Consider the following 27,162-nt stretch of genomic DNA (forward strand, 5'->3'; position numbering starts at 1 on the left):
GGAAGACCAGACAAGACATGTAAAGAACATGCCAAACTTCAAGCAGACTAAGTCAGAGGACAAGATTTGAGCACAGGTTTGCCAGACCCTGATTGTGGCATCATTCCTTAGCAAATCCGATAGCAAAAGGTAAAACTATAGCAACTGAAACATTTTTACAATTGTCACGAGCAGAGAAACAGCTTAGAATGTAATGAGGGCTACAACAGCAGAAGACCACATCAGGTTTCATTTCTGTCAAGTAGAGGACTCTAAGGCTACATTGAGTACAGGCTTAGCAAAACTAGACTGTTGAGGATTGGAAAACATTTTATCTTGATGTGATAAGCAAATAATAGGGTCAGAATGTGGCATAATTCTTGCATCTACAGAACCCAAAACATTGTATTAAATTTTAATTGAAAACAACCATTGTTTGTCCACTCGTCTTGAATTCTATTCTTCTATAATTAATTGTTTCATAAATAACAGCAAGTCAGTCAGTTTCCGATACAGCCAAGCACTCCCACACCATCACTATACTGCCACTATGTTTGCCTGTTGGTATTATGTCCTAAATATTAGACATAATATAGACACAATAAAACTATTGCTGTCCAACAATTTAGATTTGTCTCATTATCACAAATGCTTTGGGGATCACCCAAGTGCTTCTATTACCAAAACTGACATTAGCTGAGGCTAAAGACATTTGCAGTTCTGTGTATTATCACTGAGCTTTTACAAGATTTTAGACAGTCTATTGATTTATCAATGTAAAACGTTTTCTCCTTTTAAGGAAGGTGGTTGTGGTATGGTGCAGTCCTAGAGCCATGGCTTTGTTATCCCTTTCAGGTAGATTTTTCTGGACCAGTAGGTGTAGGTGTGCTGTTGAAGTCTACAGTTGATTTTCTAGCACGGTGTCATTTTTATTCAATCTCAGTGTCATTTTCTGAACAAGGAATGCTTGTGACTAGATCATTGTGGTTAGCAGACCACATTCTTATTCTTAACCTAGCACTGACAAAAGAGGAAAAATCCCAGGAATGCTGATAAGCCTGATGCACCTGTATCAGTGTCACAAATACTACAATGACAGGACTAAATGGCTTTGTACTGTTTCGTAATTGTGATCAAGCAGGTTAAAGAATTGCAATGCAACTATAAAAATAGACAGTAGGTCTGATGTAATGTCACTGTAGGTTTTCTTTTCCTGATTTCTAATACAGTAGCAAAGTAGAAAAGCTATTTCAATACATTCCCTGGTATACTGGTTGTATTAAAATATATTAATGAATTTATTTTATTTATTAATTTAACTGCTTCATACTGAATAGTGTCATGGTGGTCCTAATGGCATTTAGAAACAGTGGGAGCAGGAATTCAGAAATACTACCATGGGCAGGATGCCAGTTCCTCACAGGGCACCACACACTGATCTGTTCATTTACTCACGAACTAACAAAAAGGGACAATAGATTAATAGATCATTAGATCAGCCAATTTACCTTCTGCATGTTTTAGGGAGGTAGGAATGAACAGAGTACCTAGAGGAAGACCAGACAAGACATGTAAAGAACATGCCAAACTTCAAGCAGACTAAGTCAGAGGACAAGATTTGAGCACAGGTTTGCCAGACCCTGATTGTGGCATCATTCCTTAGCAAATCCGATAGCAAAAGGTAAAACTATAGCAACTGAAACATTTTTACAATTGTCACGAGCAGAGAAACAGCTTAGAATGTAATGAGGGCTACAACAGCAGAAGACCACATCAGGTTTCATTTCTGTCAAGTAGAGGACTCTAAGGCTACATTGAGTACAGGCTTAGCAAAACTAGACTGTTGAGGATTGGAAAACATTTTATCTTGATGTGATAAGCAAATAATAGGGTCAGAATGTGGCATAATTCTTGCATCTACAGAACCCAAAACATTGTATTAAATTTTAATTGAAAACAACCATTGTTTGTCCACTCGTCTTGAATTCTATTCTTCTATAATTAATTGTTTCATAAATAACAGCAAGTCAGTCAGTTTCCGATACAGCCAAGCACTCCCACACCATCACTATACTGCCACTATGTTTGCCTGTTGGTATTATGTCCTAAATATTAGACATAATATAGACACAATAAAACTATTGCTGTCCAACAATTTAGATTTGTCTCATTATCACAAATGCTTTGGGGATCACCCAAGTGCTTCTATTACCAAAACTGACATTAGCTGAGGCTAAAGACATTTGCAGTTCTGTGTATTATCACTGAGCTTTTACAAGATTTTAGACAGTCTATTGATTTATCAATGTAAAAAGTTTTCTCCTTTTAAGGAAGGTGGTTGTGGTATGGTGCAGTCCTAGAGCCATGGCTTTGTTATCCCTTTCAGGTAGATTTTTCTGGACCAGTAGGTGTAGGTGTGCTGTTGAAGTCTACAGTTGATTTTCTAGCACGGTGTCATTTTTATTCAATCTCAGTGTCATTTTCTGAACAAGGAATGCTTGTGACTAGATCATTGTGGTTAGCAGACCACATTCTTATTCTTAACCTAGCACTGACAAAAGAGGAAAAATCCCAGGAATGCTGATAAGCCTGATGCACCTGTATCAGTGTCACAAATACTACAATGACAGGACTAAATGGCTTTGTACTGTTTCGTAATTGTGATCAAGCAGGTTAAAGAATTGCAATGCAACTATAAAAATAGACAGTAGGTCTGATGTAATGTCACTGTAGGTTTTCTTTTCCTGATTTCTAATACAGTAGCAAAGTAGAAAAGCTATTTCAATACATTCCCTGGTATACTGGTTGTATTAAAATATATTAATGAATTTATTTTATTTATTAATTTAACTGCTTCATACTGAATAGTGTCATGGTGGTCCTAATGGCATTTAGAAACAGTGGGAGCAGGAATTCAGAAATACTACCATGGGCAGGATGCCAGTTCCTCACAGGGCACCACACACTGATCTGTTCATTTACTCACGAACTAACAAAAAGGGACAATAGATTAATAGATCATTAGATCAGCCAATTTACCTTCTGCATGTTTTAGGGAGGTAGGAATGAACAGAGTACCTAGAGGAAGACCAGACAAGACATGTAAAGAACATGCCAAACTTCAAGCAGACTAAGTCAGAGGACAAGATTTGAGCACAGGTTTGCCAGACCCTGATTGTGGCATCATTCCTTAGCAAATCCGATAGCAAAAGGTAAAACTATAGCAACTGAAACATTTTTACAATTGTCACGAGCAGAGAAACAGCTTAGAATGTAATGAGGGCTACAACAGCAGAAGACCACATCAGGTTTCATTTCTGTCAAGTAGAGGACTCTAAGGCTACATTGAGTACAGGCTTAGCAAAACTAGACTGTTGAGGATTGGAAAACATTTTATCTTGATGTGATAAGCAAATAATAGGGTCAGAATGTGGCATAATTCTTGCATCTACAGAACCCAAAACATTGTATTAAATTTTAATTGAAAACAACCATTGTTTGTCCACTCGTCTTGAATTCTATTCTTCTATAATTAATTGTTTCATAAATAACAGCAAGTCAGTCAGTTTCCGATACAGCCAAGCACTCCCACACCATCACTATACTGCCACTATGTTTGCCTGTTGGTATTATGTCCTAAATATTAGACATAATATAGACACAATAAAACTATTGCTGTCCAACAATTTAGATTTGTCTCATTATCACAAATGCTTTGGGGATCACCCAAGTGCTTCTATTACCAAAACTGACATTAGCTGAGGCTAAAGACATTTGCAGTTCTGTGTATTATCACTGAGCTTTTACAAGATTTTAGACAGTCTATTGATTTATCAATGTAAAAAGTTTTCTCCTTTTAAGGAAGGTGGTTGTGGTATGGTGCAGTCCTAGAGCCATGGCTTTGTTATCCCTTTCAGGTAGATTTTTCTGGACCAGTAGGTGTAGGTGTGCTGTTGAAGTCTACAGTTGATTTTCTAGCACGGTGTCATTTTTATTCAATCTCAGTGTCATTTTCTGAACAAGGAATGCTTGTGACTAGATCATTGTGGTTAGCAGACCACATTCTTATTCTTAACCTAGCACTGACAAAAGAGGAAAAATCCCAGGAATGCTGATAAGCCTGATGCACCTGTATCAGTGTCACAAATACTACAATGACAGGACTAAATGGCTTTGTACTGTTTCGTAATTGTGATCAAGCAGGTTAAAGAATTGCAATGCAACTATAAAAATAGACAGTAGGTCTGATGTAATGTCACTGTAGGTTTTCTTTTCCTGATTTCTAATACAGTAGCAAAGTAGAAAAGCTATTTCAATACATTCCCTGGTATACTGGTTGTATTAAAATATATTAATGAATTTATTTTATTTATTAATTTAACTGCTTCATACTGAATAGTGTCATGGTGGTCCTAATGGCATTTAGAAACAGTGGGAGCAGGAATTCAGAAATACTACCATGGGCAGGATGCCAGTTCCTCACAGGGCACCACACACTGATCTGTTCATTTACTCACGAACTAACAAAAAGGGACAATAGATTAATAGATCATTAGATCAGCCAATTTACCTTCTGCATGTTTTAGGGAGGTAGGAATGAACAGAGTACCTAGAGGAAGACCAGACAAGACATGTAAAGAACATGCCAAACTTCAAGCAGACTAAGTCAGAGGACAAGATTTGAGCACAGGTTTGCCAGACCCTGATTGTGGCATCATTCCTTAGCAAATCCGATAGCAAAAGGTAAAACTATAGCAACTGAAACATTTTTACAATTGTCACGAGCAGAGAAACAGCTTAGAATGTAATGAGGGCTACAACAGCAGAAGACCACATCAGGTTTCATTTCTGTCAAGTAGAGGACTCTAAGGCTACATTGAGTACAGGCTTAGCAAAACTAGACTGTTGAGGATTGGAAAACATTTTATCTTGATGTGATAAGCAAATAATAGGGTCAGAATGTGGCATAATTCTTGCATCTACAGAACCCAAAACATTGTGACAAGACAGCTGTGTAACATGAAAAACTGCACTCTGGAGCAATGGAAAAAGGTGGTGATGTCCAGACTTACTCTATTCCAGAGTGATGTGCATCAGGGTGATAAGAGAGGCACATAAACTCATGCAGCCATCATGTAAAGTGCCCTCTGTATAAGCTTCTGGATGCAATGTTATGCCCTAAGGTTGCTTCAGGTCTAGGTTCAGCATTGTTATGAGGTAATAGAACAAAGTCAGCTGACTACCAGAACTGATTAATTTTTTCAAGTCAGTGAATTTTTTTGGCCTTTCTAATGGCAAGGGTATATTCCAGTATGACAATGCTAAGATTTATTAGACTCAAATTGTAAAAGAGCGGTTCACTTAGCATGAGAAATCATGGAATAATTTTTACACATGAATTCATGAATTGGGGATATTAAACTAAATATAACTAGCATATCCTTTCAACACGCCTCCCCTCCCCCAAACTAAATCCTCTACTGTCCAACCTAAACAAATAAGGGATGTATAAATAGGTGTGGTTTTGTTAAACCTTATCGCAGAGCAGTTTGCAGTCATATCTGACAGCTGCTGTTTTTTTTACCAAAAATATTTTGTTTAACAAACCAGCTTCCACAAATGTTTAAAAAACAACACTACATCATCCTTCAACAATCCTTCAAGACAACACAACCCACAACAACCACTAACTGCTTTATGATCACACATTTGTCACTGGTGAATCAAAACTGGAACTGTTTGGCCATATGGATCAGACAAGGCTTAAAACTAAAAGGTCAGTCATGTATGGATCTTTTTTTCTGCAGGACTAACTGGCAATTTTGGCTGTGTAACTGCCATCATCACGGAAATACCATGGCATTTTGAAGAGGAATATTATGTTCTGGTAGTGCTGGACAATAATTCAATATCGATATATATCGCGATAGAAAATGTTTCAATAACGGTGATATGATTTTTAAACAAATTCGAACAATATATATTATATCAGTGCGTACTTTTTTGCGGAAGCATTTTTGCTCGCAGGTGTTCCCACAGGGAAGCAATTCAACAGCGCACCTCAAGCGAGTAGTTCTCCATCAAAACAGTGCAGTAATACACTCAACATAAATGTCAACCACCAACACTATTACAGAAGTACTAATACTACTGAGTACTAATACTAGTGAGTACTAATACAACTAATATTAGTTGTGGCGCGCTACGAGTAAAGGCACGAACCGGCTCTGCGCGTTCCACTGTTGCCAGATTGGGCGGTTTTCCTCCAAATTGGGCGGGTTTTTTTTTTTGAAAAACAATTTAATAGCATTTAAATAACACTTCTATTGAAAAGAGAATATTTAGTTTTAAGAAGCCCCAGCATTGCAGAAGGCTGTTAAAAGTAAAGTCAATTTTCAATGCTGATTTGGCTTAATAGTATTGGTCAGTCTGTATCATATTCTTGAAAGAAAATTAAAATGTGTTTTCCATGCATTCACACTAGCATGTTCTGGGGTTCAGATGAGTCTCATCAGTACACACAAGTTTGCAGTCAAATGATTAAGTATTGCAAAGGAATATCTTTGAAATTCTTCCTCATAATGTTAAGGTTATAGGCTATATTTTAGTTTTTCACTTGTCAGGGAAAATTAGAAAAAAATAAAAAAGCTTATTATGTTAGGCTTGATGTAATTCTACATGGTACTCACTGCCATAGGTAAACGAGTGAGTGACCAAAACATTACTAGATCAACAGCCACTAGCCACATACAAAAAATAAGATATCAGACAGTTTCTCTGCCGCCCCTGTGTGAGCAATGGTCTCAGTCTGGCCACCCCTATGAAAACTGTCTGGCTTTGCCACTGTCTACAGTTGAAAAAGAAGCAGATGAAATAGCTGATAAGAGATGAAGGACTAATTCAGTGGTGTATTCAGCTTGTATTTTTTGCCAGCAGGTACCGGCATCCAATTTTGGTATTTTTGGCAGTTTTTCTGAAATTTGTATTATTCATATCGATATCGAAATTATATCGTATCGACCGAAATTAGGAGTTATATCGTGATATAAATTTTAGCCATATCGTCCAGCCCTATGTCCTGGTGATGCTCAGACTTCCCAGCAAGACAATAAGCCCAAGCAAAGTCAACTAAAGCTTGGTTAAGAAATCAATCCATCAATATCCTACATGTGGCATCAATCTCAAGATTTAAAGAAAGCAGCTGCAGCATGAAAGCCATTTGTACTACTGTGAAAAGTAACTGTGCACTGTGAGCTACTGTAGCCAAAAACAAATTCCTTGTATGTGTGAGCATACTAGCTCAATAAATTGAATACTGAATACTGGTGCACATAGACATTTGTCAAGAGAACGTAAATATTTTTAATTTAAACACATTGCAATAGCAAACATATAATAGCATTATCCCCCTACCCCCCATTAGGTACTGTATTGATAGTTCTGGATTTTTACTGTAGGGTTCAATGCCATGAAAAGTGGGCTCTATTGTGGCATTATTTTAGAATGAATCACACTGAATAAAACATAGGATTAATGGCTTTAAGTTTTGTTTTAACAAATAAGCCCTTATAAACTAAAGAATGGTAACATTAGGACTAATTCTTTCATATGAAAGATTAACCAGTCAGCAAATTCCATTAAAATGAATACTGGCTCCTACTAACTACTGTGACATTGGGAGGCTGTAAAGCAGGTCGTATTGAGTTGTTAGCAAAAGGTGTTGAAAACTATTTAGGACAGTATTAAGTATTAAGGACAGTATTTAAACCTATACTAGTCTGTTGTATTTCAATCCAAAATGCAGTTAACTATACAAAACATGACAGTGCCTAGATAAAACTATCATATAACTAACACACCCCCATGGTGGTTTATAACTAAATCCTCAACTGTCCTACCTTAAACAAACAAAGAATGTATGCACACAGGTGTGGTCTTGTTAAACCTTATGTCAGAGCAGTTTGCGTCATATATGACAGCTGCTGACAACTCAACCTACAACAAACACTAACTGCTATATTATCTCACATTTGTAAATAGTAAATAGAGAATAACACCCTCACTATTAATTATATGCATATATTAACATCTATCTTAAGTCCCAAACTGCATACTAAACAGTAAATGAAACGTTACTAAATAGTGTGTAAATTAGTTCAAAACCAACAGTGTCTGTAGAGAAACTGCATAATATGTAGTATAAAGTATGTGGTTATAGGAATGCTGGGGGGTTCCCAGAAATTATTACAGGGGTTGCCAAGTAATGCATATATAATTATAAATAACATCTCGTTATTCGCTAATAATTTGAACATAAATGACACATAGGAGTGAGGCACATAAAGAGTGATGTTCCTCTAAAGCTAAAACATCACTATTAACTTTTTTATTTTTCTTGTAAACATACTCAGCACATCTCTGCTTTAAAGAGAAAATAAAATAAAACTCAGATATCCCCCAATTTTCTCGCCTAATCTAGTCGTATCCAATTGCCCTGATTGCGTTACACTCCACCTCTATCAATACAACCCTCCACTGCTGACTAAGGAGCTTTGCAACTGACACACGCCCCCTTACCGACTGCATCTTTTCACCTGCATGAGGCAAGTTCATATGCGGATCAGCCTTGTGCACGGAGAGCCACACCCTGATCAGCATTATTCCTCAACTCTGCATAGACGTCATTAATCAGCCAGCAGAGGTCATAATTGCACCAGTTATGAGGAACACTGGTCCAGCTCATCATTGTTCATGTAGCCGTCCAGCCCAGCCGGATGGCAGAGCTGAGATTCGATACGATGTATTCAAAATCCCAGCTCTGGTGTGCTAGTGTATTTTACCGCTGCGCCACCTGAGCGGCCAAAACTTTAACTTTTAAAAATCAATTGATGTTTATCAGATTGATCTATTCTGACCAGCTGCTTTAAGCAAACCTACCTATGTCCCATATCACCCCCACTCTGTACAAGCTTCAGTGGTTACCGATCACAGCCTGCATTCAATACAAAATACTACTTCTCACCTATTCTTCTTAATCTTGCCCCTCATTACTTTTCTGAATTACTCCATCCCTACAACCCAAGGCATTTATTTAGATCATCAGGCCATGGACTTCCTCTCGTTAGTGGGGCCATTTGGTGTCATCTCTGAAACTCACTAATGCAAAACCTATGTAACATCATAGCATTCAGGTCACAGCTAAATGTACCTTTTTACCCAGTCCTATCCTCCTAATTCTGCTCTGGTGTAGATTTTTTCTCCATTATGGAATTAATGGTTATATGTATGGTCTATCTACTACAGTGTCTTCGAGCTTTAAAAGGTGCTATATAAATGAAACATATTATTATTTATTATTACCTCCATTCCTGCTTTCTGTATCATACTGATACCAGTCAGATCTTTGGTACTGACAGACAACGACTCCTCTCCAGAGGACGACAGGTAGATCTGCCCATCAGTCAGACAGCCTGACAAGTTGCACAGAAGCACCTGGACCAGCTCTGGCTTGTCCTTACCAAAGTAACCAAACCTGCATGTACACATACATATCTAAGCTGCATACCAACAGATCTGGGCATAATAAACATTTAATTTCTCACAACTGACTTTAGATTTTCAATAGGTTTACCTGAGGACCCTCTGTTCTGCTACAGGCCAGTCAATATCGATATCAATATCAACACTGTACTCTGCTGGCATCTCAAAATAGGCAACCTTGCCTCCCTACAAAAAACAAGAAAAAAATAGGAAGAAAGTGAAGCACCTGTAAACCTGTAAAATAGCATTTACAACACATAATGTTACATTAAATAGTTAATTGATTTACACGGCCATAGAGTCAACATTAGCAGTGGTGCTACACTATATTCATCACCAATTGTCTGGTGAAACTGAACCCAATTGTCGACTGAATTTGGTTAACTGGTTGATATAGTAGCTAACTGCTTTTTCACATAGCACCAGCATTTTTTTAAAGGAAATAATTTTTTAAAAAACATTTTGTGTTTACTTGGGTTATACACTGATCAACCATAACATTAAACCCACCTCCTTGTTTCTACACTCACTGTCCATTTTATCAGCTCCACTTACAATTTAGAAGCACTTTGTAGTTCTACAATTACTGGTTGTAGTCCATCTGTTTCTCTACATACCTTTTAATCTTGCTTTCATCCTGTTCTGCAATGGTCAGGACCACCACAGAGCAGGTATTATTTAGGTGGTGGATCATTCTCAGCACTGCAGTGACAATGACATGGTTGTGTGTTAGTGTGTGTTATGCTGGTATCAGACACAGCAGCGCTGCTGGAGTTTTTAAATACCGTGTCCACTCACTGTCCACTCTATTAGACACTCCTACCTAGTTGGTCCACCTTGTAGACGTAAAGTCAGAGACAATCGCTCATCTATTGCTGCTGTTTGAGTTGGTCATCTTCTAGACCAGGGGTGTCAAACTCACGGCCCGTGGGCCAAATCCGGCCCGCCACGTCATTTTATGTGGCCTGCGAGAGGTTTAACGACTGTATGATTGTTGTGATGGTTCGAGTCGTTACGGAGACATGCTTATAATTTAACGGGACTCCTGCACCTTTAAGAGACAACCGTGACATCATAGTCATGGCAACTAACTTTAACCTTCGCTGAGAAGCCATGTGACTTTTACGGCAAAGAGAACGCGAAGTAGCGTAGTCAGTAATGTAAACTATAATAAATAAATACAAATAATTATCTTTCAGTATAATACCAAAGCATCGTCTGTAAGTAGTGGCATTTATATTCTCAGTTGTTTGTAAATGTTTAGTGAGTATATCACAGCGTTTTAGTTACAAATTTACCGTAATTAAATACTGCTGTTACGTTACTATAGCAATTAGTATCTTTACACAAAATTTTAACTCGTTAACGTTATTTTACGTTTGGTTAAATCTCATATTGTACCACATGTAACACTTGACTACAGCTGTGTGCCTTTACTGTATTAAGTTCTTTATTGTTTTTAATGTTTGTATTTTTACTTCATTTTGATACACACAGCTGGGGAGCAAATAAACCGACTGTATTCTGAAGGGGTCTGTCTGTCTGTCTGTCTGTCTGTCTAGCTGGGAAAGGGGGATAAACTATTAGTGAGGGCAGAATGATTGTCTTAAAAATACACTGTAAAATCCTAAACAAACTGCATCTTTCAAAATGCATGCTGATTTTGTGACCTGCAAAGTGACACATCCTGCCAGTAGATGATGTTACACATATTTACACATGATCCTAAAATGTACAAGAAGATAAGTAAGAAAATTAAGCATAAGGAGGTAATGTAATGAAAGGGAAAACAAGTTTGTGCTTCAGGAAGAGAAACCGGTGCGTCTCTTGTGTCATGAGGCCATGTCTGTGGTAAAGTAGGACAATATAAATGCAGAATTCGGCCTCCAAGAAAACTGCAATCACAGCAGGATACGTTACAATTGGCCCTTTGAGGGCCACCATAATGCTGATGTGGCCCTCGGTGAAAATGAGTTTGACACCCCTGTTCTAGACCTTCATCAGTGGTCATAGGATGCTGCCCACAGGGCACTCCTGGCTGGATATTTTTGGTTGGTGGACTATTCTCAGTCCAGCAGTGACAGTGAGGTGTTTAAATACTCCATCAGCATCACTTATACCAGCACAACACACACTAACACACCACCACCATGTCAGTGTTACAGCAGTGCTAAGAATGATCCACCACCCAAATAATACCTGCTCTGTAGTGGTCCTGGAGTCCTGACCATTGAAGAACAGCACGAAAGGAGCTAACATGCATGCAGAGAAATAGATGGACTACAATTGTAGAACTACAAAGTGCTTCTATATGGTAAGTGAAGCTAATAAAATGTGTAAAAACAAGGAGGTGGTTTTAATGTTATGGCTGATCGGTGTACAGGGGTTGGACAAAATAACTGAAACACCTGGTTTTAGACCACAATAATTTATTAGTATGGTGTAGGGCCTCCTTTTGCGGCCAATACAGCGTCAATTCGTCTTGGAAATGACATATACAAGTCCTGCACAGTGGTCAGAGGGATTTTAAGCCATTCTTCTTGCAGGATAGTGGCCAGGTCACTACGTGATGCTGGTGGAGGAAAACGTTTCCTGACTCGCTTCTCCAAAACACCCCAAAGTGGCTCAATAATATTTAGATCTGGTGACTGTGCAGGCCATGGGAGATGTTCAACTTCACTTTCATGTTCATCAAACCAATCTTTCACCAGTCTTGCTGTGTGTATTGGTGCATTGTCATCCTGATACACGGCACCGCCATTGGATGCACATGGTCCTCCAGAATGGTTCGGTAGTCCTTGGCAGTGACGCGCCCATCTAGCACAAGTATTGGGCCAAGGGAATGCCATGATATGGCAGCCCAAACCATCACTGATCCACCCCCATGCTTCACTCTGGGCATGCAACAGTCTGGGTGGTACGCTTCTTTGGGGCTTCTCCACACCGTAACTCTCCCGGATGTGGGGAAAACAGTAAAGGTGGACTCATCAGAGAACAATACATGTTTCACATTGTCCACAGCCCAAGATTTGCGCTCCTTGCACCATTGAAACCGACGTTTGGCATTGGCACAAGTGACCAAAGGTTTGGCTATAGCAGCCCGGCCGTGTATATTGACCCTGTGGAGCTCCCGACGGACAGTTCTGGTGAAAACAGGAGAGTTGAGGTGCACATTTAATTCTGCCGTGATTTGGGCAGCCGTGGTTTTATGTTTTTTGGATACAATCCGGGTTAGCACCCGAACATCCCTTTCAGACAGCTTCCTCTTGCGTCCACAGTTAATCCTGTTGGATGTGGTTTGTCCTTCTTGGTGGTATGCTGACATTACCCTGGATACCGTGGCTCTTGATACATCACAAAGACTTGCTGTCTTGGTCACAGATGCGCCAGCAAGACGTGCACCAACAATTTGTCCTCTTTTGAACTCTGGTATGTCACCCATAATGTTGTGTGCATTGCAATATTTTGAGCAAAACTGTGCTCTTACCCTGCTAATTGAACCTTCACACTCTGCTCTTACTGGTGCAATGTGTAATTAATGAAGATTGGCCACCAGACTGGTCCAATTTAGCCATGAAACCTCCCACACTAAAATGACAGGTGTTTCAGTTATTTTGTCCAACCCCTGTATGTGTGTAATATTAAAAAGTATTTTGATGATCTGAGACAAAAATGTGACAAATATGCAAAAACAGAAGAGATAGGACACGGGATGAAAACTTTATCACAGAACTGTACATAGAAAAACACAATCCAGGGAAATTATTTGAAACACAAATCTACTATAAAGTAGAAGGTTCTGCTCAGCATCAATGGACATTGGTGAAAAGAAAGAAGCTTTTGCACCAAATCTGTACACTGAAATCTATTCAGGTAGTCTGAATGGCTTCTTTGTTTGAGTTTCTTTACAGTTTCAAACAACATGTGAGATTACATTGAGCTCACCTGCAAGAGTCCTTCATCTATTAGATGTTTGCGGGCAAGGTAAAAAGAACCATTTTCACAGAGCTCGCCATTCCAATCTTGACGACGGGGTCTTCGGGCTGGGATTAGGTTTAAAGGCTTAGTGCATGTTTTCACTTAATGTAAAAGAAAACACAAAAGACACATTAAATACTGGCACAGATACCGTAGCTCGTTCATTATGCAATAATTTAAAAATTATTTTAGTGTAAAAACAAGTTAAGCATTGGTCACATAACAGTATTTTTAAAATCAAAAACCCTTTGGGGTTCAGGTCTGGACTCTGTGGTGGCCAATCCATGTGTGAGAATTATGTGTCATGCTCCCTGAACCACTCTTTCACAATCTGAGCCCGATGAATCCTGGCATTGTCATCTTGGAATATGCCCGTGCCATCAGGGAAGAAAAAATCCATTGATGGAATAACCTGCTCGTTCAGTATATTCAGGTAGTCAGCTGACCTCATTCTTTGGGCACATAACGTTGCTGAACCTAGACCTGACCGACTGCAGCATCCCCAGATCATAGCACTGCCCCCACAGGATTGTACGGTAGGCACTAAGCATGATGGAACAGGGTAAATCTGGACTCATCAGACCACATGACCTTCTTCCATTGCTCCAGAGTCCAATCTTTATGCTCCCTAGCAAATTGAAGCCGTTTATGCCGGTTAGCCTCACTGACAAGTGGTTTTCTTAAGGCTACACAGCTGTTTAGTCCCAATCCCTTGAGTTCCCTTTGCATTGTGCGTGTGGAAATGCTCTTACTTTCACTATTAAACATATCCCTGAGTTCTACTGGAGTTTTTCTACCATTTGGTTTCACCAAACGTTTAAGTGATCACCGATCACGATCATTCAAGATTTTTTTCTGACCACATTCCTTCCTCGAAGATGATGTTTCCCCACTGTCCTTCCACTTTTTAATAATGCGTTGGACAGTTCTTAACCCGATTTTAGTCGTTTCAGCATCTCCTTAGATGTTTTCTCTGCTTGATGCATGCCAATAATTTGACCCTTCTGAAACAGATTAACATTTTTTCCACGACCACAGGATGTGTCTTTCCACATGGTTGTTTAACAAATGAGAAGCTACTCACTGCATCAGTTAGGGTTAAATAACTTGTTGCCAGCTGAAACATAATCACCCATGCAGTAATTATCCAATGGGAGGCTCTTACCTATTTGCTTAGTTAAATCCAGGTGGTGACCTTTTTTTTGGCCAGGCAGTATATATATATGAACATACATTCACTGATTATTACACCTACCATACAAATCAACATTGTGAGTTTACATTTACAGATTGTAGCCAATTTGTTGCTCTGTACACTTTGTCACCTCTTTTGGAGTTGGACAGCAGAGCAATTTTCTTTTTTTCATGCCCAGTAAGTGTTAATCTTTCTCCAGTCTTTTATTAGTAGATATTTTCTGATCACATGACACTGCTGGCTTTATATGTTTGATTAGAGCACTATTCTACTCTGAGCATTGACACTGGGGTCTTGACAAAATCCAAGAACATCCTGTAACTGCTATACCTATACAAGTGTCATTATCACGTTAGTGTCACTGCTTTGCTAAAAATGGTCCTTAGCTCGGCCCACCAGCTCGGCCTCACACGCTGGCACACCAGAGCTGGGATCTCGAATACATCGTATCGAGTCTCAGCTCTGCCTGCCGGACACTCTAAAAAAGTCTGGAGAAAAAGGGAACAAGGGCATAAACAAACATATATTTTTTTTAAATGGTCCTTCGCTCAAATAAGAAATGGTGAGTGGGGATCCCTTTCTAATAAATGGGGTACAATGGTGACCAAGTGTGCATATTGCTACAGTCCGTAATTGTACACCCGCAAAGATCATCATAATGGTAGGTGTAACTTCTAAATTAATCAGTAAACATACGTGCCAAATAGGCATAACTAATGGCGATAAGAGTATATTATACCATTGTCTTTTTTATAAATCATTATTTGCTTCTACCAACCTTTGTCTGTCACTTCTTGCCAGCGAAAGTGATGACGACGGACGACAGAGAAGACAGAATCATAGTTTTGCTTGGTTATCATCTCTACTGACTCTTTCAGGTGGTGTGGGTGAAGGCAAGGAGAGGTGGCCTGAATGTTACAGATGACATCCACTTCTGCAGGATGGGAAGATGTTGGTTAAGTAGGCAAATACAGAATATGAAAGTAATTTAGTTAAAAGAATTTTTATGTATTTTAATGTTCATGAATATCCCAGACATTGCCTAGGACTTATTATACTGTAAGTATGCAATAATTAAATATATTAAATAAATGCTACACAAATAAACCTTGTGTTAGTGCATTAACATGACTAATTCAAACTTTGGTTTGTTTCACACTGACAAAATTATAACTCTGCCTTGTAATGGTGAATAGTTGGCCAAATATTTAAGCAATAATCATATCATAGAAATTATAATAGGATTTTAACTAGGGCTGTCACACGATAAAAAATTGTAATCGAGATTAATCGCGATTAAAGAACAAAATTAATCGCGATTAATCTCAATTAATCGCACACTAATAATTAAGCAAAATTTGAACAGTTATGCACATTTTTATTGCAAGAACGTGTTTACCAATAAAACATTTATAAATGTGATAAAATTATGAAATCTAAATTCATTGTAGAAAGCACATTATCTGACAAAAGTGAGGATCTTTTCCTGTTCATGACCCTGACACTGAAAACAGGTGCACCAACCATAATGTTTTGATCTAATATAAGGCATCAATAAAGCATCAAAACAGAGATATGATTATTTCATAGATCTATTAAGAAAACCCTTTAATACTGTGTTTGTGCAGAAAGAATACTGGGAAATACTGTTCTAAATTACCATTTAAACATCTATAAATACCTGAAACAGTCAAGTTAGCAGACATTATCTAAGAAGTAATTGACTGTAGCTATATAAAAAAAAGTGTTAATTAAAACAGTCCACGCACACACACACGCACGTTAGATGTTATACAGTTCAGTCTGAAAAAACCTTAAAAATAGGACGAACAGTGAAGATAAACCGGTGACAGAAGCATTGACGTGTGTGCCTTTAAGAGAGACGCTCTGTTCACAGTATCGATACAAGTGATTCATGAGTCGATTCATTTTAAGCGAAGCGTAAGTTTCTTTTCTCAGTCATCTCTCCGTGTTCACTGTTACTAATGAATGCTAATGCTAATGAATACAGAACATTCTGTGTGACTCTTATATTAAAAAGCTTAATTAAACTGCTATTACCACAGATCTGTAACCGAGTCAGACTCGTTCCGTCTGTGGAGCTAAAAGTTTTCTGTCAGTCAGAGCAGATGATCCTGAACTATGTATGATGCACAACGTTAATGATGTTATTTTAGGTCGTGAAGAGCTTTCATGATGGTTTCTGTACGATGGTTGATGAATGGTGATGTGATGGTTGGTGCTTTGTAGCTCAAAGTCTGGATCGATCCACTGAGCTGTTAAGCTTAACATGGTCTTTATATATCACACGATCGGATCGGCTACATTTGGGAAATATCGGCCGATCACCGATAGCATATTTTGATTAAAAATTAAAAATCGGCCGATATCGATTTATAGCCGATCGATCGTTACATCTCTAATCACAAATATAAATCATGTTTATAACCATGTGATTGAATAACCTGAATAAACTGTAGAGATGAAACATCACACAGAGTTTCACTTTTTACCGGAGGGGGAGGAGGCGGAGCTACACGGTTTTGATGGACAGCTCTAGCAGCCAATGGAAATACTCGTTACAAAGCTTGCGTGTTTCATTCATTTTTTCATCAACACGTAAAAAAAAGTGAAAACCGCTACAAGTAGTTTATCATCGGACAGTTCATGCGCTTTACATCCTAATTCATCTGAAATACAGTTCATTACCACAGAGACACACATGTATGTGGCACAAACAGCCAAATAAAAATAGTTAGATTAAAAATTTTAATCTCGATAAATTTTTTTAATCACGATTAAAATTTTAACGCGATTAACGACAGCCCTAATTTTAACCTTTCTAGCAGTTTTTTAGACATTTAGTTAAACGTCTCCACCTGGGCGGCACGGTGGCTAAGTGGGTAGCACTGTCGCCTCACAGCAAGAAGGTTCTGGGTTCGATCCCCAGGTGGGGAGGTCCAGGTCCTTTCTGTGCAGAGTTTGCATGTTCTCCCCGTGTCTGCGTGGGTTTTCTCTGGGTGCTCCGATTTCCTCCGGGTGCTCCGGTTTCCTCCCACAGTTCAAAAACATGCAGCCAGGCTAATTGGAGACACTGAATTGTCCTATAAGTACCTAGCCGCTAGGATGCATAAACCAGTGCATTGTAGTGCCGGTCCCAAGCCCAGATAAATAGGGAGGGTTGTGTCAGGAAGGGCATCTGGCTTAAAACTGTGGCAAATCAATAATGCGTATTACTATTTGCCGGCGGATACAGGAGCAGCCGAGGAAATAGATAGAGAGTTAAATGTCTCCACCTCAGGATATACTTCGGGATATTTGATTGCTTCACATTTTTACAGATGTCTACAACCCATGTAAAAGACCACTTAGACAGCCTAGAGATAAAGGTGTCGCCTACATCAGAGCAGCTGTTGATATATAAATATATGACAAAAACTAAAGAGAGCAGAAAACAAGTACGATCCCTCAACAGCAATAAGTCATGACTTGAGCAAAGGCATACGAGACATTCCTTTGTCACATGACCTGTGATGAAGTCTCTCTAATTGTGAATATTGACAGATGCACAATATTCTGCCATTGGGTGAACATGCATTTAAACAAATGCAATTGGCTCAAAGTAAACAAGACTAAACAATTAAAAGATCTTGCCAACATTTTTTCCAGAAGCAAGAAGGAGGACACCGCTAAGAGGTATGGAAGACGTAATTACCCCTGCCTGCTTTCCACGTGTCATATCTGCTGTAAAGGCTGTGCTTACAATGAACGGAATAGCTTATACCTCATTCCCTCAATGACACTGGGTCACTTACTTAAGAAATCAACAGCATTGTAGAATCAAATTCCACAAGTAATAGGATCTAGCAGAATCTGATTCAGATTCACAATTTGCCCCACTAGAGATGCTTATTTTGACTTAGCATTAGGAGCATTTGCTCTGACATCTCATAAAATTTATATATGCAAGCTGAAACCCATTCCGTTCAAAACAGAATGTAAACTGTTGTTAAAATCTTTGTAATAAAACGAACCGTGTTAAAAAGAACAAGCTGTCAGTGATGTTAACTACGTATAGCAACCTTGATAATTTCAATAAGAGCGAGTAAGTGTGTGTATAAGTAAATCAGTGTTTAAAATCTACATTTTGAATTGCACATTGGTTTTGTTTACTGTGTTTATGTTAATCTTAATGTTTACATTAATCTACATTATTAATCAATAATCAAGTAATGTGTTTTATATTTTAATGGGATGCTACACGCTTGTTGTTTATCAGGTAATTTGTCTGTAATCTAAAATAATCTGTAAAATAAATGTCCATCCCTTGAACCCTGACTACAGAGGCCGCTGTTGCACATTTGGTACCTGTGTTTTGTCTAGAAAAGGCACGAATTAGAGCGTTCACATAAACCACACTGGCAAACTGGTCAATCATAGTAACCGCCCCAGACACGATATACAGTATGTCAGTAGAAAGTATATGAATTAAGTTAGGCTAAATGTTTTATTATTACTATATTTAAGTTAACATTATTACTACCCTTTATGAACTCGCTTCTAAGCTAGGAGTGTTTAAGCTAAATTAGGAGCTGTATGAATACGTCCCCTGGTCCACGCCTGTAAATCAGCAGGAGACCACAGAACAGAAAAATACAATCTTGCCTGGGTGAGATGCTGAGAATTCCTGAAGGGTTTCTAAAGAACTCGTAGTGTCTTTGGAAACGTCTTCACTCCGCCTGTGTACTCGAGCCCCCCACTTGGTCGCAATCCTCTCGATCTCGTCGTGGTCAGTGGAGACCCACACGCTATCAAAACAAGGCAGAGTTGTAGGACAGATTACAGGACAGCGGGGTGAAGGGGTTAGAAAGACTATCTAAAGCGATCTACATGCGTTTAAATGAAAGTTTGCATTCAGTTACCTGTCAAGTACCTCTGAGTCTAAAGCTGCCCTTAAAACCCAGGCGATGAGCGGAACACCAGCCAGCATTTTTATATTCTTCAGCGGGATTCCTTTACTGCCTCCCCGGGCCAGTATCACAGCAGCTACGTGTTCTGTTTTAATCCGTTTATTTATGACATCGTTGAGGTCTTTAGCAGCAACTCCAGTTGCGTTGCATCTCCTTTTAGAAGCCATTCTTTTCTTAGTGCAGGCGTCTGTGTTGCTACTATAAAAAAGACAAAGAGGAAAACCTGTAATGTGTCGGTAACCGACTTATAAAGCATTTACTTCTGAGTCTACACCGAGACGAATCAGAAATGTAGCAGAACCCGTTTCTGTTTGGGACAACGTCACCAGTTGCAACGTCATCATGACGTTTACCGTCATTTGCCTAAAACGCGCGCACCGTTCGTTGTGATTAGCAAACCACAACGATTAAAGTTTGACTTCCTTATGGTGTTTAAATATTGATTTAAACCCCAAAAAATACATCTCATGTCTTTGTAAAATGTTCTTGGGCTTCTTTGGCATGTCAGACCACATCTAAGTTGGTAAATAAACACAATATACACTATATTGCCAAAAATATTCACTCACCCACAGACATCCCAAGTTGCAAAAACTCAATTCAGGGAGGTACCCCCGGACCTCGACCCCCCAAGCCCCCCCAAAAAAAGCTCTCGCACAAACCAAAGGATATGGGTGATAACAGAACTTTTAGGAGCTGCTAACTGAGCTACTAAGCTAACTGTTCGCGTCACAAACACATTAATGTGTACTACATAGTGCACTAGATAGTGTGAAAGATAATAGATTTATGTTCCCTACATAATGCACTAGATTGTATATTAGATCACGGATTTATGTTCCCTACATAGTGCACTAGATAATAGACTTATGTTTCTTACATAATGCTTTAGGTAGCGTATTAGTTAACGGATTTAGGTTCCCTACATAGTGCACTAATTTGTATATCAGATAACGGATTTATGTTCTCACATAGTGCACTAGATAGTATTTTAGATATGAATTTATGTTCCCTACGTAGTGCACTAGATAGTGAATTAGACAACTGGTTTATGTTCCCTACACAGTGCACTAGATTGTATATCAGATCACGGATTTATGTTCCCTACATAGTGCACTAGATAATGCATTCATGTGCATTCCCTACATAGTGCACTAGAAAGTATAACTAGATGATGATTTGTGTTCCTTATACATAGTGCACTAGATAGTGTATTACATAATTAATTATGTTCCCTACATAGTGCACTAGATTGTATATCAGATAACGGATTTATGTTCCCTACATAGTGCACTAGATAGTGAATTAGATAATGCATTCATGTTCACTACATAGTTCACTAGAAAGTATATTAGACGATTTATGTTCCGTACACAATGCGCTAGATTGTATATCAGATAACAAATTTATGTTCCCTACATAGTGCACTAGATAGTGAATTAGATAATGCATTCATGTTCACTACATAGTTCACTAGAAAGTATAACTAGATGATGATTTATGTTCCGTACACAGTGCGCTAGATTGTATATCAGATAACAGATTTAATTCGCGATCAGGGAAAAAAGTCTGTCGCCTGCGTGCGCTCTTGGCCGCTAGTTCTAGATTCCGGGAGATTTTATCTGACTTGCGGGCATCAGGGAGTATATGCGGGAGACTCCCGGAAGTTCCGGGAGACTTGGGATGTCTGCACCCATCCAAATAATTAAATTCAGGTGTTCCAATCACTTCCATGGCCACAGGTGTATAAAACCAAGCACCTAGGCATGCAGACTGCTTCTACAAACATTTGTGAAAGAATGGGTCGCTCTCAGGAGCTCAGAGAATTCCAGCGCGGTACCGTGATAGGATGCCACCTGTGCAACAAGTCCAGTCGTGAAATTTCCTCGCTACTAAATATTCCACAGTCGACTGTCAGTGGTATTATAACAAAGTGAAAGCGATTGGGAACGACAGCAACTCAGCCACGAAGTGGTGGGCCACGTAAAATGACAGAGTCAGCGGATGCTGGGGCGCATAGTGCGCAGAGGTCGCCAACTTTCTGCAGAGTCAATCGCTACAGACCTCCAAACTTCCTGTGGCCTTGCACATGAAGGCCTTGGGTTGGGCTCAGCCCCTTAGCTCCAGTGAAAGGAACTCTTAATGCTTCAGCAGCATACCAAGAGATTTTGGACAATTTTATGCTCCCAACTTTGTGGGAAGTTTGGGGATGGCCCCTTCCTGTTCCAACATGACTGCGCACCAGTGCACAAAGCAAGGTCCATAAAGACATGAATGAGCGAGTTTGGTGTGGAAGAACTTGACTGGCCTGCACAGAGTCCTGACTGTGAGCCAGACCTTCTCATCCAACATCAGTGTCTGACCTCACAAATGCGCTTCTGGAAGAATGGTCAAAAATTCCCATAAACACACTCCTAAACCTTGTGGAAAGCCTTCCCAAAAGAGTTGAAGCTGTTATAGCTGCAGAGGGTGGGCCGACATCATATCAAACCCTATGGATTAAGAATGGAATGTCACTCCAGTTCATATGTGTGTGAAGGTAGACGAGCGAATACTTTTGGCAATATACTGTATATTTATAACTTTTTTTTTTAAGTTTATCTGAGCAATTTAGAAAATCTGCTTCACTGTGATATATATACATAAGATAACACAGGCCTAATTCTCTATTTTATTAATTACTATTAGAAAGCTATAAGAATTTAGTTATGATGGGCAATAATGAAAATGTTCAAAGCAGCTGATAAGAATCTGCCTGAACGAGAACACATGTCTGTATTGACCTCACATACAGTTAGGAGGAAGAACTTTACAAGGAACACAGCTGAATTGTAGACATTAGTTATGGCTCCCTAAACTACAATCAGGAAGAAAGTTTCTGCTGTCAACGACCAACAAACTTAAACACCTACAGTTTGCCAGATGTTACTGGTTAACTAATTGCTTAATGATGAGTGGAATCTGATATGTTTTTGTACACTAAAAATGCTAAATGAAACTGAAAATCCCACTGCTGTAACAGCATTTTACCCTCTAATAGTTTAGTCAAAATCTAATGCTTTGTGTAATGTTCATCTACTTCACCTAGCTTTGAGCCTTAGAAAACCTTCAGTGACGCATTGTGAAATATGTAAAATATGGGGTTGCCTGGTTAAGTTTTTAAATGTAATGCAGTTTAATGTAAGTAGAATGTTGTTGCAGTTTTTTTTCTTTGTGTCACCTTTTAGGTAGCCTATGATTTGGTAATTTTCTTAATGTTTATTGGTTATTTTTTGGTTATTTTCATAAAATAAAGTAATGTTTATTTATTTATTTACTTATTTTTTATAAATTAACAGTTAACTAAACGTTTTTTATGCATTACATTTACATTTTCGGCATTTAGCAGACATCTTTATCCAAAGCAACTTACAGTACTATGACAGTATACAGTCAGCAATTGAGGGTTAAGAACCTTGCTCAAGGGCCCAACAGCAACCTGGCAGTGGTGTCAAAATCTAATGCTTCATAAATGTTCATCTACTTCACCTACCTATTAGCCTTTCAACACCTTCAGTGACGCATTGTGAAATATGTGAAATCTGGGGTTGTCTGGTTAAGTTTTTAAATGTAATGCAAGTAGAATGTTGTTGAAGGTTGAAGGTTCTTTTTGTCACCTTTTAGGTAGCCTATGTAAAAAAACAGGACCGTGATTTGATTATTTTCTTGAACCTTTAACTTATGAAAGTACAGTTTAGTTTTTTATTTATTTATTTATTTAATTCAAAAAGAAAAAGAAAAATTGGCCTTTAGCAGACGCCTTTATCCAAAGCAACTTACAGTACTATGACAGTACACAGTCTGAGCAATTGAGGGTTATGGGCCTTGCTCATGGGCCCAACAGCAGCAACCTGGCAGAGGTGGGGCTTGAACCAGCAACCATTATAACAGAATTATTAGTCCACTGCCTTAACCACTGAACTACAACCACCATCTGGAGAGAATGAAGAACTGTTATTGTGTTTAAACTCAACAATGAGCAGAGTGCTGTGTGGTAAAGTAGTTTTTGGTAGCCTTTAGAACGTTTCTTTTGCATACAAACGGCTTTTTACGTGTTAAAAATGTGCAGTATTTTCAGACACGTATTTTACATGGGTTATAAATATGTTGATTAGATATTGTGGGGTTGTTTGCATTTTATCTAGGCAAGGCAGCACTGTGGCTCAGTGAGTAACGCTGTCGCCTCACAGCAGTACTGGGTTCGATCCCCCGGTGGGGCTGTGAGGCGACAGTCAAGTCAACTTTATTTATAGAGCACTTTAAAAACAACAACAGCTGTGACAAAGTGCTGTACATAGATAATTATAAAGTGACAGTGCACAATAACATTTCTTTATTCTCTTCAGATAGCAGTTGTGGTTCAATGGTAAAAGGCAGTGGACTAATAATTCTGTTATAATTGTAAAATGCTCCAGATAAAAGCACCCACTAAACGCTATAAGGTAAATACTAGTCTGGTGCAGAGTTGCAGCAATGTTATGTGCAGTAGATGTGTAAATGCTGTTTATGTAACCAAAGTGTGTACAACATGACGTTACAACTCTATTAATAATAAATAATCTAGGCAACAGAAGTGCTAATCTCGTATATAGTGTTCATTATCGGGCAGTGAGCTATTTCTATTACAGCTATTTATATTCAATGTGTAGTTCAGTTGTAATCTGTTCTTAACCGTATAATCAGTCTCCGTAGAGACCGTCAAAAATTGCCATAGCCGACTATATTTCAAGTCGTCCAGGCGGGGTATTGGGTAAAGTTTTCAACTAGCAATAATCGCGCCTCGGATAAACCTCATCGGCTACGATACTGCCACTGCGCAAAGCTGACGAGCTAACCAACTGAGCAGCCTCCACCCTGTAACACACCAGTGTCACCGAAACGGTAGGTATTACACAGCGTTGTTTTCTCATACAAACCACCTTTAACATGTTAATAAAGGACACCTAGCGGCAGACACTGTTTTATTAATATATATGCATGATAGTAAAAGAATAATTTCTTTCCTTATCGCGGTTATCAAAACTTTTGTGAACGTTGTATATGTGAGGGCGGAGAATTTAGTACATCATATGCATAATACCGTAGGCTACGTCACGTGCTCTGTATCCAGCGTTCGAAACCTTCTACCTGGATTAATCTGAGTGTAATCAGTAAATGCATCCCATCCATCGTATTATTATTAATCCATGTTGTTTCCTTTATTTGTTTTTTATCTTCTTCCTTGTAGGACGAACTTATTCGTTGTGGGAACTGAACAGAAGTCTCATGGCCAAACCTTAAAGTGACGTCACTTCTTGATCACGTGTTCAATGCCCGTTGTATTCATTAAAATAAGCACATTATATTAGATATAAATATGACATTAGGAATAGTGATGGGAATTTCCAAGATGGGGTTCTTTTGGCTCGGCTCACTAAAAAGAGCCGGCTCTTTCGGCTCCCAAGTGGCTCCTTAGATTTTTTTGTTGCTTAAATTAATTTATTACCAAATTACATGTAAAATGAATTACTAATGTAAAAAAACATTGTATCAAATGTTTATTATTTAAATGGCTTTATTTATATACTCAACATGGAAAAGAGTGCTCCAACAATAAATTATAAAATACAAAAACAAAGACCCATCTCAATTAGACAAAAAGATCTGATTGTGTATATTATTTGTACATTTGCATCTAAAGTCGGACGGCACGGTGGCTAAGTGGGTAGCACTGTCGCCTCACGGCAAGAAGGTCCTGGGTTCAATCCCCAGGTGAAGAGCCCGGGTCCTTTCTGTGTGGAGTTTGCATGTCTTTCCCGTGTCCGCGTGGGTTTCCTCTGGGTGCTCCGGTTTCCTCCCACAGTCCAAAGACATGCAAGTGAGGTGAATCCTCCTGTCATGAATGTAAGTGTAAAACGTGACGTTAAAATCCTCTCTCTCTCTCTCTCTCCTGTTTGTGTGCACGCTATCTCTCTCTGTGTGTGTGTGTGTATGTGTGTGTGTGTGTGTGTGTGTGTGTGTAACCCCTCCCCTCCTGCTCAGTGTAAACACACAAACTATATGGCGCCATAACAAACGCCTCCACGTACCTTGACCAATCACGTGCGGCTTTAACAGAAAAAAAGGAGCCGGATCCCGTCGTTCACTTTAAAGAGCCGGCTCTTAGAGAAGAATCGTTCACGACCGACCCATCACTAATTAGGAATAACATTAAATGGTAATACATACTGAAGCGCCCCCTGAAATTGCTTTAAGAATAATGGTGAGATGAAGGTGAGGGGTGAGAATACGTTACACCAAAGGCTACGTCACACACTGGGAGGCAAAACACTGAAGCAGGATATGCATATTGGCCTTCACTCTAGAAGCATCCTGCTCAGCAAACACACAACCTCCAGGCAAAGTTGTATTTACGTTGTGAATAGGTTTGGACCACCTTCACATGGTATTCTCTCATTTACAACATAGCAAGTATGTTATATTTTGGTTACTTTCATGACAGGGCAGGTAGTTAAGTTACACATGATCCCTCAGCTAAAGCTGAACCACCATAAAGGGCAACTTTGTACTTAAAATTTACCTAACAGACACGTTTTTGCAATGCACCCAGAGGAAACCCACACAGTCACGAGGAGAACATGCAAACTCCACACAGAAAGGACTCAGAACACCCCACCTGGGGCTCAAACCCAGGACCTTCTTGCTGTGAGGCAAGTGCTACCCACCTAGCCACCATGCCTCCTCACACACAATTGTAAATAACTTGGGTATTTTACCATCCATCATACATAACTGCAATATTAATGCAATTCTGCACCAGACTAGTATTTAAGTTTATAGCTTTTAGTGTTTTTTTTGTTTATCCACAGCACTTTTATACAATTATAACAGAGTTATTGTTTCAGTGCTCTAACCACTAATCTATAACTGCCATCCAGAGAGAATAAAGGAATAACATTGTTATTGTGTTTAAACTTAACAATGAGTACCTTTGCAAATGCAGATTACGGGGTAAAGTTTTAACTATGTAATAGACTAGCTATAATACACTGTACATTGCTTTTATATACACCTTTTACGTCTTAAAAATGTACAGTATTTTTGGACATGGTTTTAAAAGGGTAATAAACACATTGTGGTATTTTTTTATTTTCATTTTATTTTAAGTTCTTTTTAAATAATCTTTAACTTATTTGCACCGTGCATGTATTTATTCTAAAGCTATATCTTTCCTTAACTTTTTTGTAGTAAACATAATGAGAAGTTAATAAATGAGAGAGACTGAAGAAATGACATTGTTATTGTGTTGAAACTTAACAATAAGTAGCTTTGCAAATGCAGATTACTGGGTAACTATATAGTAGACTAGCTATAGTAGACTTTATGTTGCTTTTATAAACACCCTTCTCAAAAATTTACAGTATTTATAGACAGTTTTTAAAAGGGAATAAACCCCTTTGGGACAGTGGTAGCCTAGTGGGT

At 38.8% G+C, this 27,162-nt stretch overlaps 1 protein-coding gene and 1 non-coding gene across 2 annotated transcripts in view; both read right to left on the bottom strand.

The window, feature by feature from the left end:
• The window catches only part of cmasa (cytidine monophosphate N-acetylneuraminic acid synthetase a), a 33,880-nt gene extending 13,931 nt beyond the window's left edge, over positions 1-19,949 (bottom strand). Inside the window, exons 1-6 of the mRNA XM_063004966.1 lie at positions 19,615-19,949; positions 19,358-19,500; positions 15,471-15,626; positions 13,465-13,598; positions 9,611-9,705; positions 9,340-9,511 (exon numbers count right to left, since the gene is read on the bottom strand). Coding sequence (XP_062861036.1) covers positions 9,340-9,511; positions 9,611-9,705; positions 13,465-13,598; positions 15,471-15,626; positions 19,358-19,500; positions 19,615-19,829 — 915 coding nt within the window. The 5' untranslated portion in view covers positions 19,830-19,949. The remainder of the gene's footprint in view (positions 1-9,339; positions 9,512-9,610; positions 9,706-13,464; positions 13,599-15,470; positions 15,627-19,357; positions 19,501-19,614) is intronic.
• Positions 19,950-24,384: 4,435 nt separating this feature from the next.
• Positions 24,385-24,525, bottom strand: LOC134326032 (U4 spliceosomal RNA). Its single transcript, XR_010014463.1, has one exon. It is a non-coding gene; the product is annotated as a U4 spliceosomal RNA (small nuclear RNA).
• Positions 24,526-27,162: the final 2,637 nt, after the last annotated feature.

The sequence above is a fragment of the Trichomycterus rosablanca genome, chromosome 1 (assembly GCF_030014385.1).
Source record: "Trichomycterus rosablanca isolate fTriRos1 chromosome 1, fTriRos1.hap1, whole genome shotgun sequence".
In the NCBI taxonomy this organism is placed as follows: Eukaryota; Metazoa; Chordata; class Actinopteri; order Siluriformes; family Trichomycteridae; genus Trichomycterus; species Trichomycterus rosablanca.